The sequence below is a fragment of the Chelmon rostratus genome, chromosome 24 (assembly GCF_017976325.1).
Source record: "Chelmon rostratus isolate fCheRos1 chromosome 24, fCheRos1.pri, whole genome shotgun sequence".
NCBI classification, from domain to species: domain Eukaryota; kingdom Metazoa; phylum Chordata; class Actinopteri; order Chaetodontiformes; family Chaetodontidae; genus Chelmon; species Chelmon rostratus.
This window is the reverse complement of record NC_055681.1, coordinates 5,883,640-5,897,719: the sequence shown is the minus strand read 5'-3', so window position 1 is coordinate 5,897,719 and position 14,080 is coordinate 5,883,640. Positions and strand designations below refer to the sequence as shown.

The following is a 14,080-nucleotide window of genomic DNA, read 5'->3' as shown; positions in this document are numbered from 1 at the left end:
ACACACTTTTCATTAGATTTTAGCTGGGTGACTTTTGCATGAAAATCAATGCTTGTTTAAATGCCAGACAATAATTTAATTCATTTAACACTTGAAAGACATTTCATTTCTCTTGCCCCTTTTATTTCCAAAAAGGTAAATTTGCAGGTAAATTGGATAATGGCAAGCTTTCAGATCATGTATGCCATTACTTTTAATTTCCAAGAAAGCGTTGTTGTAATTCAGTGAATTGCAAACTCACATTAGGTGCTTCAACTTTAAGGTGAATCCAGCCATCTGCGCAAAAGCACCCTTCATTATTGGAGGAGCAGTCTGATTTGAGATTACAGGAGAGAAAACGGTATGCCCATCCTGCAGGCATACTATAGCACTGAAAGAAATGCATTTATTATAGTGATATACAGTAGCACAGAAACTTCCCTTTGCAGGCAGCATCCAGGAGAGCTGGGCAGATGCTCACCATCAAAGGTTGATCCTAAACTTTGTGGATGAGGGATGCACGGCTCAACCTATCCTGCGGCTCAGATATGGAAGCACCAGATTAACACCTCTTGTTCGTTCTGCCTCTCCAGGAGTCAGAGTGTGGTTCAGGCCATGGAGGACAGCTATGAGGTGGACCTGGTCTACATCACAGAGAGGATCATCTCTGTCTGTTTCCCCGCCAGCGCCGAGGAACGCAGCTACACCACCAACCTCAAGGAGGTGGCGACGATGCTGCAGTCCAAACATGGCGAGCACTATCTGGTGAGCAGCACGCCCAAAGTGAACCCAAGGCATATGGCTCACAACTTTATCATTTGCTGACAAAATGGCACAAATGCATGATATTTCTTGGTCGTAATTTTAAAATGCATCATGTGTAAGTTCAGGCTTTAATACTGTATATTAATAGCCGTTCTCTTCCTGACTTCAGGTGCTCAACCTGAGCGAGTGGAGGAATGACTTATCTAAGTTAAACCCCAAGGTACAAACCTTCACTCCACCAAACCACCTCAGCAGCTGGACCATCTTTGTTATTTGATTCCAGAAAGAGGCAAATGCATGTAAATCTAGCAAGTGACCTCATGTTTGAGAGGAATGAACATCCTCCTTAACCAGGTCTTTTCCTTTTTTTGGTCCTGATAACTCCCCCTCAGGTTCTGGAGTTTGGCTGGCCAGACCAGCATGCACCGGCGCTGGACAAGATCTGCAGCATGTGCAAGGCCATCGACACGTGGCTCAACGGAGACCCGCGCAACGTAGTGGTTCTACACAACAAGGTACAGCAGGGATGCACAACTGTTATTCAAGTCTGACATCCTCGTTCCTGTTGCAGCTTAAAGACAGGCTTTCTTGCAGAAAGCTAGAAGAGAAGACTGATGACCCTATATGGTGGCAGCTACTGGTTAGCTTACCTTAGCATAAAGCCTGAAAACAGGGGGAAGGGGCTAGCCTGGCTCTGTCCAGAGATGACACCTCCTCTGACCAGCACCTCTAAAATTTGCCAGTTATTACGTTTTGCCTAATTTGTTTAATCTGTACAAAAATTTCTTGGCCAAGAGCAGTGACTTCCTGTCGTGTTCGTCACCACAAGATTTTCAAAATACCAGGAGTCAAAAGTGCAGTTCCAAAATGTCCAACTATTCCTTTCAATATGACAAATGTGGCCGTTTTGTTATTTTTGCATGTCCGGTAACATATGCATATGTTCTGACCTCTTAAAATCAATATAAATGCTCGTAGTTATTCAATTCTTGCAGTTATACAATCCATTCTCTCTTGTTCAAACATACGTTACTGTACAGTATTTGCACATACTGTACAGATGACACAGAAAGGAAAACATTTTTCCAGCTTCCCTGCTTTACTCTGGAATCAACTTGTTGCTTTTTTGAGTCTTATCGTTCACAAACAAGCACAGAGATCAAATATAATTTCATGTTATTTATGCTTCCAGCTTTTGGGTTTTTGAATATAATTCATGCAGCTTACCAACTGGTTCATCACATCTGAGGATTTATTTGTTCCTCTATCTCTCGATAAATACAAGAGTCTTTGATCCCTTTGAAATTATTCCTGTTACAAAAACACTTTTCAATCATATATCCTGAAGAGTCATTGAATCATGTAGCTGAGCCCTTGTTGTCTCTCTCTTTTCTGTGTCACAGGGGAACCGAGGTCGAACAGGGGTGGTGGTGGCTGCGTACATGCACTACAGCAACATATCTGCAAGGTATCAAACATGTCACGATCAGCTTCTTGAAATTCAATTTAAACCAAGCGACTGATCAGCAGAGGTGAAGAATCTCAGCTGTCCGTGTTGAAAATGTGTGATTCGAGTCCTTTACATCTCCTCCTCGCGAGGTTCTGTAAGGACAAGAGCATCCATCAGCCCAGTCGCAGTTAGGCCTCGAGGTCTGGGACTAGAAAATTAAACACTGGTGTGATTATTATGGGAAAACACTCCATGCTGGCCAGCTTATTTTTCTGGCTCTGTGAGAAGAAGCACTCCAAAAATGTCATCGTTCTTTAATGCAACCAGATGTTAATAGGTGGGACGGAGCCAAGAGGATTTAAAGCTGCTTTGTAAATGATGAAGACCAGGGGGTATTTCTAAATCACAAAAATCTGGAGCTCTTCCACAGCACAGACAGCCACTGTTGATACTTGCAAAATGCACGACAGTATGACAAATAATTACAATACCTGTCTAATGTTGTGTCCTGCAGTGCTGACCAGGCGTTGGACAGGTTTGCCATGAGGCGCTTCTACGAGGACAAAGCACTTCCTGTTGGTCAGCCGTCACAAAAAAGGTCAGTTACGACCTCACTTCCTGTTTGCTTTATACATCTGACCTTTGTTACGGCGCTTTGTCCGCTGTTTTCGATTTATACTCCTGAACAGAGACTGAAAACTGAAGCAGCAGTGGCAAAGAGTGAATATGAGGAAGCTGTTTTTTAGGATTCGTAAAGCTTTATGGAAAAAGTGTTCTCCATGCTCACGTGGATGATATGCAGTTTAAAAGGATAAATCATCAATCATTTATGAAACACTGGATCCTGGATTTCAGAAAGCGTCTGATTTCTAGCCAGCAACACGACTTTCTCGCTATCTTGGATAACAAACTTGGCTGGAGTGTAACTTTCCCTTAATCTACTTAGCGCTACCTGCCTGTTTCAGGTTGCTGAGCTATGATTGGACAATTGAACAACTGAACAAGACAACAGACTGATCAGTGTGTTGGCCACCCTTCCCATTTCGGTTTAGAAGCATTTCAGAGAGGAAATTCTTTTGCTTTTTTTTATGTTTATCTTCAATTTCGTTTTAATTAGGATAATTGTGAGTGAACGTCCTGCACGGAGAGGAGCGATCTATCTCGTCTGTCTGAGGGATTCCTCTGGTGTCCCCGGGGAGGCTGCGGGGCTTGGTGGCAGTTCGTTCCCGTCTCTTTAGCATATCAGAGCATACTTTCCTCCAATTATCCTCCACTTTTAGCAATGAGTGTTTAGAGTTAATGTCCTTTCCATGAATAGAGAGCATAACAGAGGAGTAAATTCCAAACCAGGACAGGTCAAACCAATCAAGGGTGGTTTAAAGGTATTTAAGCAATTTCACATTGTGAACGCAGCTCCCTCTATGGGAAGTGTCATCTGAGACATCCGCCTTTAAATCTGCTCGTACTGTATTATTAGCCCTCTTGGCATGATTAGACAGTCATTTGTTTAAAGGTTTGACCCTTCACCGTCTCTCTTCTTCACCTGTGGAGAGAGGAATCCTGATCTAAGTGCTGCTCGGAAAGGATGAGCGGGACAAAGGTTGCGGGGAACGATGAAACACAGGAAACAGCAGGGGACTTAACACCACTTCATTTCGGCTAGTGAATTAGACAGCGAGCCATTCTCCAACAGGTCTATAGGCTTGCCCTCTGCCCCGCTGCTATTTCCTGCTTGGGATATAATTATCTCTGCCCCTGGAGTCTGCCAGTATTATGGTCTGGAATGTGTGACATTAACATTAAGAGTAGGAGATGAGCTGCTGCTGCTGCTCTAAAAGCTTGTAAAAGTTTGGATTAAAGGCGTTACTCTGAACATTTTAGTGCCATTAAATGACTACCCTGTTGTGAAAGAACGTTACAGAAAGCAAACTGAGGCCTTGCTGGGAGGATAGGCTGCCTCTTGTGTGCCACTCGGTCAGATTCAGCTGGGAAATGGGCTGAATTGATTCATGGCACAGAACAGGAGACTCCATTAACTTGTTTTCAGTTGCATTTTAAAGCTGCTCACAAGAAGACCTGAATCCAGTTTTCAGGAACATAAAAAATCGAGCTTTTGGCGAGGATGCATTGCCATCAAAGTTCAACAAGAAACCTTTTTGATGAGGTGAAAAAGTTGGCTTTTAATACAGGGGAGATGTGAAAATGGGGGATGGAAGGAGAGTTTTGATGCAGTGACACTATCACAGCAGCTCATTTTATCTTTCAGACATTTCTTCCTTTTGAAATTTCAATGGGACACATCAGTTGGAAGTGTTGAGGTTTGACTCCAAGGATGTGAAGCATCCTCATTAGTTGTCGAAAGGGGTATGAAGATAAGAGATAGGACATGATTCCCCAGAGTCTAGGCGCTGGTGGTGGTGGAATAAAACCTGCAGGAGGGGGATGGAAACTCTCGGCTGAATCTGGAGGTCATGGTGGCGACATGTAGGTTGTGTAAACCTTTAACAAATTGCCGCTCTCGTTACAAAAGATTTGGCAGTTTTGAATTGTCAGGAACAAGGTATCCACAAATGTAAAATCATGTGATGTATAAAGGGGCGGCATGGCTTGTTGCATACATCATAGCAGCTTTTCATTGTCATTAACATCTCCCTTTAAACGTTCGAAGTAAGGGTTTGCAAACTGAGAGCCTCTTTTTGGATTTGATTCATATTTCTCTCTTTGCTGCATCAGGGACTTCCCTGTAATTTTCCTAACTTTATTTTCTAGTTATTTGCAAAGAACAAATAGCTGCTCACTCTGTGACAGAAGGAATACAGGCTCGCCTGTTTAATTTTCTGTGTATGTTCATATTTCAATCCTTCATGCAAAACCTGTAATATAAGATTATTTCTTGATCGAAGACAGAACATGACTACGTCTCATACCACACACACGTACTGTAGCCACAAGACGCTTCCTCCTCTCAGCCCTTCCTCCTGTAGCGTCCCTGCTCAGGCTAATTGAATTAAAGCAAGGCCAAACCATCTGGCCACTGACAGCAGAGCAAGGGGGGGTGTCTGCATGTAGCGACCCCATGGTCAAGGTCACGTTTGGTACTATCATCATTATCATCATTAACAACCAGACCACACTAACTCAACAGACCCCCGACTGGCCTCTGTACACACCAATTCAGTCTGACATTTCCCATCGTGGATAAAGGTTGTTTCATAGTCGGGGTGGAAGTCAGTCGTGGCCGGGCGGTAAAGGTGAACCACACAGGACGAGGGTTTATTCCCTCATTTGGTGTGTAATCTAGCCAGAAGGTCTGGAGGTGGGATAGCTGGTAAGAACATGTATCTGCCATGGAATAATGATCCTTAATTATTTTTGTGAAAAGTTGGGTGTGTAAGGCGAGATATCAAAAACCACCAACAGGATTTTCACCACATTCATTCCAACCAAAAAGCAAAAAATGCATGCTTGTGCAGCAGTGTTAAAGATGTGTAATGCCTACAAAGTCTCTAAAATGCCTAAATGTGCCACAGTTATGCAAAACCCAAGATGTCTCATCATTTATTTGGCAAAGTGACCTGAAATTACCTGCACAGGTAACGCTGCCAAGGGGATTCAGTCCTGATTTTAATGGGCTTTGCTTTAGCATCACTAGCAACAACTTAACTTTTTAACTTTTATTTCCTTTAGTTTGTAAGAGGCGAAGAAAAACCAAATCATGCTCCTACACGTTTTTAATGTTCAACAGCTTCCAATTTTGAAAATTGGATGTAGCTTTCTGAAGTCACAGTTTCACTGTTGTCTTACATCATTTTCTGTTTGTACAGAAAGAAATGGATGACATCCTCTACTTGTTTAGTAACTTCTGCAGCAGTAGTGGTTCATTTTTATTTGCACATAGAGCATAATCAATCAGTTTCATCATCATCATGTTTAATGTTCCACATCTTGGAGACACTGCATTCACGTTCCTTTGTCTGCAGGTATGTGCAATACTTCAACGGCCTTCTGTCCGGACACATAAAAATCAACAACAAGCCTCTGTTCCTGCATCACGTTATCATGCACGGCATACCCAACTTTGAGTCCAAAGGAGGTGAGTGTCTGCTGCTGCTGCCAAATGTGCAGAAGGAGCTCAGTTTTTGCTTGAAAATATTTCAATTCCCATGTTTATTCTCCTCCACAGGCTGCCGTCCCTTCCTGAAGATCTACCAGGCAATGCAGCCAGTCTATACGTCAGGAATATAGTATGGAAACTTTTATTCCAGTTCAGTGTGGTTTGTGTTTGAATCCAGGGCAAAGATGACCCTATATTGAATCCAGATTGAATTTTAACGAGACATTCTTACTGTTGCTACTACAGCAATGTGCAAGGAGACAGCAACACCAGTATCTGCATCACCATTGAACCCGGCCTGCTTCTGAAGGGAGACATCTTGGTGAGACTTTGATCATAACACAAGCTGAACTTTCCGTTTCTTTTAGAAGAACAAATTCCTCCCATATCTCGTTTTTCTTTGTCACAGAAGCACTGCATGCATCGATGAATGTATTGATCTTTGACACGCCGGCTCTCCCTTTCTTACCGTAGCTGAAGTGTTACCACAAGCAGTACAGAAACGCCACCAGAGATGTGGTGTTCAGGGTGCAGTTCCACACCTGCGCCATCCACGACCTCGGGGTGGTTTTCGGGAAGAACGAGCTGGATGAGACGTTCAAAGGTAACCGCCCACTGGGTGGGTGTGTTTTTACAGTATATCTGCCTGTGTTCATGTGGTTGACAGTGCTTTGTATCATTGTGAGCAACAGGTATAGATTATTGGAGCAAAAAGTTCTTTCTACAAACAGTTGTTAATACAGTACTTTTAAGCTGGTTTTAAATGGGATAATTGGTTTCCAGTATGAAAAAGTTCTGGAGGACACAGTTCCTCATATTTTTACAGTAAACAGGGTCCTCTGGTGGCGAGGGCAAACTCAGCAATCACTTACAGTCATATAAAGGGAGGGAAAATAACTAGATAAAGCAAAAGAGCAGCAAACATTAAAACAGCCAAATGTTTACACTGCAAAAGATATCTTTATTGTTCGGTTTTTGCACACATTTTTGCAATATTGATTTTTTTTAATATAGCTTTCATCTGTTTGTTATGCTCAAAATGAATACGGATGAATGCACAGATTTGCTTTTTGAAGTAAATTCTCATAATTTAAAAATTGTGAGAATTTCCTAAATTGAGATTTAGATCTTGGCATTATTATGTTAAATATTACATTGTTTTCTGTGTTTGTCTTTTTTTTAATTTGTACATTTCACCATGACTCCAACACATCGTATTTCACCCACATTTTGTGTTTGTGTTTGTTCATGTCCAGTGTTTCACAAAAAATGTATTTGTGTGTTCTGTGTGTCTCCACAGATGAGAGGTTTCCAGAGTATGGGAAGGTGGAGTTTGTTTTCTCGTATGGGCCTGAAAAAATCAAAGGTAATCCAGTTTTACCGCTGAGAGGAACAAAATGAGGTTTATATAACATGTAGAATACTGAAAATTCATTTTTTTACTGGAGCTCAGTAACATACAGACCAGGTCTGATGTTTTGATCAGGAAAAACAGTGACAATGGCCTCAATTACTGATACAGTTTTGCTGGAATAAACTCTCAAATTATGGAAATTTGCACACAGAAAGACACTATTTGACGTCACAGCTAATGTGCTCTATGAAAGGACTGCATTACCCATCATGCCGTGTGTTCATCAGGTCTGGGCCACCTGGAGAACGGGCCGAGCGTGTCCGTTGACTACAACACCCAGGACCATCTGATCCGCTGGGACTCGTACGAGAGCTTCACCCAGCGCTGTGAGGAAACTGTGGACGGCGAGCACGGTATGTCCACACACACACACACACACACACACACACACACACACACACACACACACACAGATTGATGGATCAGTTGTCTCCACTCATCCACTAATAGAGACTTTCAGACTGTCTCATCTGGTATTGCTGCTGCTGTATTGACTGCAGTCTAATGAAATGTCTAATGAAAGAATATGTCTCCCGGTGGGATGGGACAACTACGTGACACTATGTGTTTTTAATGGCTTTTAGATGGAGCTCAGTGGCATGGAGGCAATAGGCTGGGGCTGAAAAAGTGATTCCTGCCTCCCAAGGACTTGCAACACTGCTTGCTTTAAGATTTCAGTTTTATCACATAAGAAAGAGTCCAGTGTTTCAGTGTTTGATACCTCCGCACAGAGCCAATTTGAGCTTGAAGCACTGCAATTTTTCTGATGTAATAAAAAACACATTTTAAAACAAGTGAGTCTGTGGCAAGCAGTAAATCACAATCACAGTTTTCGGGACTCTTTGCACCTGGATTAGAAAAATGTGCATGGGTTTTGCACACTGATTAATAGGAAAGGGTCAAATTAGTTACTGACCTGAATTTTTATTTGCAAATAAATGCCACTATTACAATTCAGTGCACTTAAATGAAAATCCTGAGTCATCACCTCCGGTCAGGATTGCTGCAGTCTGCTAAAGAGAAGATTCATCTCTGTGTTTCAACTCGCCCTCCTCTCCTTCTCTAAAACATACATCACTGGGCTGCCCATGTATCCCCCCAACCCCAGCCCCATCCCCACCCTCCTCCTGTCAATTAGTCCTTTAAATAGCTACTGCAGAAATAGGGGGCGTCAGTCGCCCTGCAAGTGGCTGCCCCCTCCCTAGGGCTGTTGTAACCTGAAACACCACCAACCCAAAGCCCCACAAGTGCCCAAACTCACTTCCATCCACTCCTAGCTTTTGCTCCTGCGCCAGGAGTGCAGGGGTTTTAAATCTAGGCACCCTGTATCGTGCACCACCCCCTGCCTACTCCGTCATCCATAGACAAATCACTGCAAGGAATGAATGCCAAATACGTACAATATAAAATATTTGATCATAGCTGCCATCAGGGCCGAGCTACTGTTGCTTTATTGATTGGTGAGCTGTCCTAATCATGACATAAGAGTCCACCCGTGTAAATATGGGCTCAGTGGGTCAGAAATATAGCTTGGAGACAATCCTTTTAGTTTTTAATAAGTAATTAATAGAATTGTGAACTGTAGGTTACTGTCCATACATAAATAATAAAACATCAGGGTCAGTATTTCAGATGTATTAAAACATCAACAACAAATTGCCAGGCAGCATAAAGAAAAACGGCTTCTTTTGTACCCTTTTTCACTGATATGAAGCACTAACGGAGTGAGATTTCTCTCTTTTATCACCATTATTATCATCGTATTGTTATTTCTCCATATATGACTTTGTCCCCTTTGTAAAAGAGCATATATCGAGTCTATGAATGAGTCAGTGGGATCACTAAACAGCAGAACATAATCATTACAAGATCATTTGTGAAATAAGTCTGAACATCAAACATTGATGACATCATAAAACATCCTGTCTTAGAGTTTTTAAGACTGTTACCCTCTCAGCGATGATGAGATTCATGATGACTGCTGTTAATCTGAGAAACCCGAACGCACTCAGCCTCAATTGAGTCAGGACTTGGCAGTCATTGTCGTGCTGCATCCACTTTTATATATGGGATTTTTTTTTTTTTTTTTACCGCTTCGCACAGAGCCATTTCATTTTTATGAACATCCCCAGAGAACAGTTGCGGTAATTGCAGTGTTGCAAGAAGGTCGGTGGGAATCGCCAGGATTGCAAGTTTGATCCTAATTGAATGGGCGGCAGTGTTCTCAGCACTCAGCAAAAAAAAAAACCTCTCGGCCAGTTTATTCATTTCTCTAATTGCAGCCTTCGCTCCTACACTTGGACGTGAGAATCCGAATGTCTGGAGGAAGCTGCAGGAACACGGTGTCGGATTTTCCAGGGACTGAACAGGCAGCGGATGAAGCAGGTTTCGCTTGTTTTGGAAGAGATGACGCGAAAAGAGACTCGATGAAATTACAGCTGAGCTGCATAAAAAGTTCTATCAACAGCGTTTAAAGAGTGACGAAAAAGACTTTGGGGTTTGGAATTTTGTTGTTGGAAAAAGTGGTTAGCCACTTGGTGAAAGTGAATAAATAAAAGATTATTAATAGGCACTTAGAGAATGTTAATCAGGTGTCAGATACACATTTGAGTTGGCAAACCCAGGTGAGGACACACACTGATGCCACATGAATGACACTGATAAGCTCCATGACAGAATGGCCTATTTTTACATGCTGTACTACACTGGACACGAGTCACTCATCAGGCATCATTTGGAGAATCCAGACTTGTTTATTTGCCCAGGTGTTAAACGAGTGATTCATCCTCTGGGGCTCGGCTAGCTCATCCTGACGCCATTTTTAACAGTCCAGCGACCTTGGAAATCCGGCAGATAGGACCCAACGAAAGATGGGCATCTTAAAAGGGTCTAGGGATTAGGCGGCTCAGAGTTGTGGGCATTTCAAACTGACGCATGTGCTCGTTGGGAACGTGAGGAGAGGCGTCCTTAGCTTCCTTTAACTGAAGGTATTTATGACGAGTGCTGTGCTTAAGCAGTTATTGAGCATGGCGGCGTGAAGTGTGTGTGCGGAAAGGTATTTGTCCAGCTGTTTGTGTTGGTGTTGCGAGTATTTTGGAGCTCTGTGGGTGTGCTTAGCCATCTGTGTATGCCTGTAAGTTTTACACCTTTGTGTGTGTCTTTCATAGTTTTTTATGTCATATGTTTTAGTGTGCGTGAGCACGTGTGTGCGCAGTGCACCTTGTGTTTGTCGGCTTGCCTTTGCTCCACTAATAGCTCTGTGGTGCAGCGGCAGCTGTCGACCCGGAGGTCAAACCAGTCAGAGGACCACCGTTTAGGCCGCTGAGCAGCCAAAGAGCAACTGCAGTGTTACAAGCAAATCTGCTTTTTAAAAATGACAGGGGGATTATTTTCACATCAGAAAACTTTCATTCGGAAATAATTTTCGCATTAAGTTTGGCAATCTGGGCATTGTTCTTTCTTTCGTGAACTTTCATAGAAACTCAGTCACTCGATATGTTTAACCAATGTGCATATCAGCGTTTCCTGTGTGTAATACTGTGAACTCAACCACTGCTGAATAGTTCTACTTCTTTATCATATCTTGCTTTTTTTTAACTGAGACTTCTTCCTATTGCACTACTCCTCTTACTGCTGTAACACTGCACATTTCCTCACTGTGCAATTAATTATATGACAAAAAGACATGAAAAGTACAACTTCAACTCAAATGTTGGAATATAGTTTTCATTACTAATTAGCTGTTAAATAATTTTTAAAGTTGATAACTTTTGTGTTAATGGATGCAGCGCACGTTTTTTAAAATTCATGATCCCTTGAGAATAACCACGACATGTTTGCCACAGGAAAGTAAGTGTGTGTGTGTGTGTGTGTGTGTGTGCGTGTGGTGTACAGTAGGGCAGCGGGCCCAGTCTTCCTTGTTTAACACCCACCCCCCATATTTGGCTGGGGCTGAGCTGTGAAACATGTCTGGAATAGCTGGACAGAGACAGACACAGAGACAGAGACGGAGAGACAGAGAACAGCAGAGACGACCAGACTTGCAAAGACTTAAAGAGTTAAAAGCAAGTGTTTTTTTGTTTTTCGGGTTTTTTTTGTATATGCTGAAGATTGAATGAAGGAGAACAGAAAGAAAAAGAGATTAATGAAGTAAAATCAAGGGGAGACGGAGAGCAGCTTTACAGGATTTGCTGGTGAGTAGAACTGTCAGGCCTTGGGATTACTACTCACAGATTTCTTTACAAATTAGAAACCACCGTCGAGCTCCTGCCTACAACGCACAGCAAGTTCAAACATTTTAAAATCATGCTCAAAACATCGCAAAATTTGTGTTGCTTCTGCAGCAGACAAATCTTTTCTTGGCAAAATTAGGCAGTTTTTGCCCTCGAGCACGCCATCTCCTCACTCTTTCAGCCAGACAAAATGACAAGAATCCAACTTTTTGTCCATTTGGTCTGCAGACATGAGAGTCTATTTGTCTGTTTATTGCGTTTCCATGTCAACGTCATTGCATCCTGCGTGTTTGGCACCTATGTGGCATAAAATGAGTCATGGAGCGAGCAATTTGTGTGTGGAACATTTTATGAGCGGGCTGCAATTTGGGTACACCAAAACTATTAGGGACCTTTGGTTGGTAACTTCATGTGAGCTCCAGAGAGCTTGAACTGGGATACGATGCATGGAGGACTTGTTTTGCAAACTATCTTGGAGACAGTGTTTGAAAAGTTGCAACTTTTAGTTCGCTTGTGTGTTGGTATTCATGTATTTTACGTTTTCACGTGTGTTTTTTGTGGGTACTGCAAGGCAAATTACGGTAGTGAAGGGAACAAAAGTGGCCTCTTCTGGAACAAATGAGTCGATATCATGAAGTTAAGTCCATGTCTGTCACTATATTTACCCTGCAGATAAGCTTTACAGCATTTAAATGTGTATCGTGTCTTTTTTTTTTTAAGTCAAATAACATTGTAGCTGATTTCAAGTTCAGTATTGCGGCTTCTGGGCGTCCTGCCATCGCTGCTGCAAAGACATGTTTATAGCTTATACATAAAACCTTATACAGTAGTGTCTGAAGGAAAGCTTCACACACTAAAAGTTCATTTCTTCTGAAGCATAGAGCCGGAGTCTGCAGAAATGGAGAGCAGTCAGGTATCTTAAAAGCACCCTGTGTGTGTCTTGCATGAGCTCATAATGCTTCTAGTTAGACCTCTTGCTGACAGCGCGGTGAGCAGCAGCAGCAGGTTCAAATCCCAGCCCTGGACTCCCTGCTGAGCCAGTACTCATCTGTTAATGCCCCCTTTCTCCTACTGTCTCTGTAGATGTCTCCAAATGCCTTTCTCTCTGTCTGTCTTTCAGTCTCTTCGCTCTCCTGCTCTCCCTTTTTCTTTTTCTAGCTGCATGTTATTGCTTTAAGTTAACTCAGCCTCATTTGTTGACATACAGTACAGCTGCTTTCAAAACTCAACATGACATTTGAGCTGAATGTGCTGTCAATGCAGATCTTTAAATCGAATGCGTACAATTGTTCCTGTACTTCTTTTGCACTAAGATTGAAGAACAGAGGGAGAGTTCAACATGACACCTCAGAGCTCTCAAAGAAACAGAAGACAGGCCAACATCTAGGTAAACAGCAGGCAGATGCACTTTTATGACAGCTACTAATCCTCATGGGTGAAAGACAGATGGATGGACAGATGCAGAGAAAACCAACCCGCCAGGCAGGCCAGCGAATTACCGTGACGTGATCCTGTTGGTCCTCTGTTTACATCTGAGGGAATGTTATGACACGCTGGCAGTATAATTTTATTCTTGTTCATATGCAGAGATGCTAACTTGACCCCTCTGGCTTTGAGCTCAAGTCGCAGGGTGTCTTTAACCTTTTTACAGTGATAGAACATTTGAACATGGATGAGCTTTTCCTCATCAATAATAATTTGAGTTTGTTGTCACAAATATATCGCATACTTCTTGTTCTCCTGTCATCTGCACAGGGGTCACTGTACTTCTAACGTCATTAATCATTATTAACCAACCAAAAACCCCTAAAACTCAAAATCCAGACCTGACAGTTCACCTCTTGCAAAGAGGAGAGAGCCGACATGAATCAGATTGAGAGTGTAGCTGGTTATCAGTCAGAGATACAGACAGACAGACGAATAGCTCTTTATGACAGTCAGTCGGATGACAGACAGGCGGATGGATGACATCATCCTGAAAGCAATCTTGGAGACAGACACTGATACAGTCACGTCACGTTACCTCAAAGTGTGACAGCTGGACACTGGGTGATGGATGGACTGAGAGGCAGACACGGCAAATATAAAACCGCGACAGTTTTCCTTGTGTCAGTCACTGATACACC

The 14,080-nt window shown here is 42.5% G+C and overlaps 1 protein-coding gene across 4 annotated transcripts in view; it reads left to right on the top strand.

The window, feature by feature from the left end:
- Positions 1-14,080, top strand: part of tns1a (tensin 1a) — a 53,399-nt gene that overhangs the window by 19,151 nt on the left and 20,168 nt on the right. For all 4 annotated transcript variants that reach the window (XM_041965858.1, XM_041965859.1, XM_041965857.1 and 1 more), the window contains 11 exons: positions 573-744; positions 914-964; positions 1,137-1,259; positions 2,148-2,212; positions 2,709-2,792; positions 6,175-6,287; positions 6,378-6,438; positions 6,555-6,630; positions 6,783-6,912; positions 7,609-7,674; positions 7,950-8,075. In XM_041965858.1, the coding sequence (XP_041821792.1) occupies positions 595-744; positions 914-964; positions 1,137-1,259; positions 2,148-2,212; positions 2,709-2,792; positions 6,175-6,287; positions 6,378-6,438; positions 6,555-6,630; positions 6,783-6,912; positions 7,609-7,674; positions 7,950-8,075 (1,045 nt within the window). In that variant the 5' untranslated portion in view covers positions 573-594. The remainder of the gene's footprint in view (positions 1-572; positions 745-913; positions 965-1,136; positions 1,260-2,147; positions 2,213-2,708; positions 2,793-6,174; positions 6,288-6,377; positions 6,439-6,554; positions 6,631-6,782; positions 6,913-7,608; positions 7,675-7,949; positions 8,076-14,080) is intronic.